Consider the following 2,597-nt stretch of genomic DNA (forward strand, 5'->3'; position numbering starts at 1 on the left):
CTAGAAGACCCCAGGCCGCTCGGCCGGGCTGCGTATAGAACATAAGCATCGTCGCCTAGAAGACCCCAGGCCGCTCGGCCGGGCTGCGTATAGAACATAAGCATCGTTGCCTTGTAGACCCCAGGCCGCTCGGCCGGGCTGCATACTATTATGGCAGGATGGGAAACTAAAACCCTGCGCTGTTCAGGGTGATAGAGGGAGGTTATTGCCTAGGAGCGAATGCCTGAGCCGCTCGGCAAGGTACATTATAGCCGAGACTACCTCGGGGAGGATTATATGCAAGCCCAGCGCTCGATGTGAAGGCCCGAGCCGTTCGGCCGGGTATATGGTATCACTTGAAGACCGACGAGCACCGTCGTTAAAAATTGAGAGTCGGACCGGCGACTATAAACCGCCGGGCGACCGACCAAGAGTCGGGACGCAGTCGGACCGGCGACTATAAATCACCCGGCGAAGAATCGAGAGTCGGACCAGCGACTATAAATCACGGGCGACCACCAAGAGTCGGGACGATCGGACCGGCGACTATAACGGCGAACCAAGAGTGGCGATCGACCAAGAGTCGCGATGGACCGGCGATTATACCAAGAGTCGGGACGCAATGGACCGGCGACTATAAATCACGGCGACCGACCAAGAGTCGGGACGCAGTCGGACCGGCGACTATAAACCTCCCGGGCTGGACCTCTGCACGGACCAGCATATCATATATTCTCTCCCCCGTTCGAGGTCGCGTTATCACCGAAGGCCCTCGAGCCGTTCGGCCGGGAGGATTATGTCCGAGCCACGGGCTCGATGCCGAAGACCCTCGAGCCGATCGGCCGGGAGGATTATGTCCGAGCCACGGGCTCGATGCCGAAGACCCCCGAGCCGTTCGGCCGGGAGGATGTGGACCGAGCCAAACGCTCGATGGGAAGACCCCGTGCCGTCGGGAGTGTAGTCTCGAGACCGACAAACTGTCGTTAGACATCGAGAGCCTCACCAACCGGTTTTCAGTTTGCCAACACTTGGCATTTGCTGAATACAAGCAGTGTGAATCCTCTAAGCGATTTAAACGAATAGAGCTTAACTGACTCTACGAACGAGCACCAAGAATACAAAGGCAATGAAGGGTAAACAATTTTAACAAAGGCCTTTGCGCCGAGCGGCAATTACAAAAATTTAACATCCGCCCAGCGGATGAAATACAAAGAGTGCTTAAATGACGCACATCACTCCGGGTCCTCGAAATTAAAGAAAGCATCGGGGATATCATCAAGCAGGGCCGTCAGGTCGGAGGCGGGAATATGCATGCCCCTCTCTGACTGAAGGTATTCTTGGCGCGCTGCAGCCAGGCGACTCGGTTCTTCCTCCTTATATTTTTTGAGGACCGCCCGGGAGCCAGTTAAAGAATCTTGGAGGGCCTTCAAGTTTGCTTCAGCCTTTGTGCGTTCGGCCGAACGGGCCTCCTGTTCGGCGTTCAGCTGGGCCTCCAGATCCTTGGATTGTTGACCTAGCGCACGGACCTCCACTTTCATTTTGTCCAGGTCAGCGATCGCCTGCCTCTTCCGGCTACCAGCGCGCTTCACCTCTTTGTCGCGCTTCTTCACCAAGGCCTCTAGCCTGGCCACCTCATTAGCCAGGTCGGCAGCCTTTTTCTGTTCGGCCTCGAGGATTCGTTTCTCCCGCTCGGCCGTGGAACCTTCCGACACTTGAAGTTTTTCCAGAAGGCCCTCTAACTCAGCCAGCCGACGGCTAGTGGCAATTTGTTCAGCCCAGCGCTGTAAGGGAAATAATAATCAGGAATCAAACAATAGCATGACACGGGAATGAAGATGGGTTTACCTGCGTCGCCTGCTGCATATTATTATCGCCGAGCTGCTTGGGCGTCATCAGGGCCGCCTGAATCTGGGCGTCCTCGAAGAGCTTGGCGAGCGGACCCGTCAAGGTTATTTCGTGAACAGGGCTCGACGGCCGATCGGCGGATAGCAAATACTCCTCCGATGGGAATCGGAGGGTGGTCTTGATGGTTGGATGGCCGGACGCCGCTTCGGCAGCTGCGGTAGCCTGGCCCGAAGACTCCCCTATAGTGGAAGTTTCGCCGAACCGTCGCAGGCGACGACGAGTCCGGGGAGGAGAACCAGAAGGCTGTGCCGGTGGCGACGCCATAGGGGTCCCGATCTGTGATGGCGTGCGGTCGGGCGAAGTCACGCCGATCGGCGCTTGTAGTCCCTCCTCCTGGGTCGGCGGAGGGTTCAGGTCTCTTCGACGTTTCCGCCGCATCTCCAATGGGGGATCCTCGACATGCGGAACGCCCAACTCGGCGGGAGCCGAGGAAACAGGATCGATTTCCGCCTCAACCGCCGCAGAATCGGAAGAGGCAGCTTCTGTTTCAGGGGCGGACTGTGCCCCTCCCTCTCCTGTACCTGCCGGGCGGCTAGGGATAAGACCCCGCTCGGCGAGCTCCTTTTTGGTGGCCGCTTCAATCTCATTGGACTTCAGTTTCAAATGAGCAGTAGCCTTAGAGCGCCACATGACTTCAGCTGCAGGGGAAAAAATTAAAATCAGTTAGACAAGACCCCTTTGAGCAGCAGCTGGTCAATTTTGTACCGCTGACC

The 2,597-nt window shown here is 57.2% G+C and overlaps 1 protein-coding gene across 1 annotated transcript; it reads right to left on the reverse strand.

Annotated features, from left to right (window-relative positions):
• Positions 1-1,211: 1,211 nt before the first annotated feature.
• On the reverse strand, positions 1,212-2,262 carry LOC122029085. The gene is made up of 2 exons (XM_042588041.1): positions 1,942-2,262; positions 1,212-1,760 (listed from the first exon to the last, which is right to left on the reverse strand). Exons 1-2 carry the CDS (start codon positions 2,260-2,262, stop codon positions 1,212-1,214), a joined length of 870 nt encoding a protein of 289 aa, XP_042443975.1.
• Between the last annotated feature and the right edge of the window lie 335 nt (positions 2,263-2,597).

This window comes from Zingiber officinale, chromosome 10B (genome assembly GCF_018446385.1).
Source record: "Zingiber officinale cultivar Zhangliang chromosome 10B, Zo_v1.1, whole genome shotgun sequence".
In the NCBI taxonomy this organism is placed as follows: Eukaryota; Viridiplantae; Streptophyta; class Magnoliopsida; order Zingiberales; family Zingiberaceae; genus Zingiber; species Zingiber officinale.

Bases quoted from the DNA above. Each gene is read 5' to 3' on its own strand.
- LOC122029085 (XM_042588041.1), bottom strand. From the start codon at position 2,262: ATGCGGCGGAAACGTCGAAGAGACCTGAACCCTCCGCCGACCCAGGAG. The intron at 1,761-1,941 runs GTTCACGAAATA...TTTCCCTTACAG, and splicing joins CCGATCGGCCGTCGAGCCCT to CGCTGGGCTGAACAAATTGC.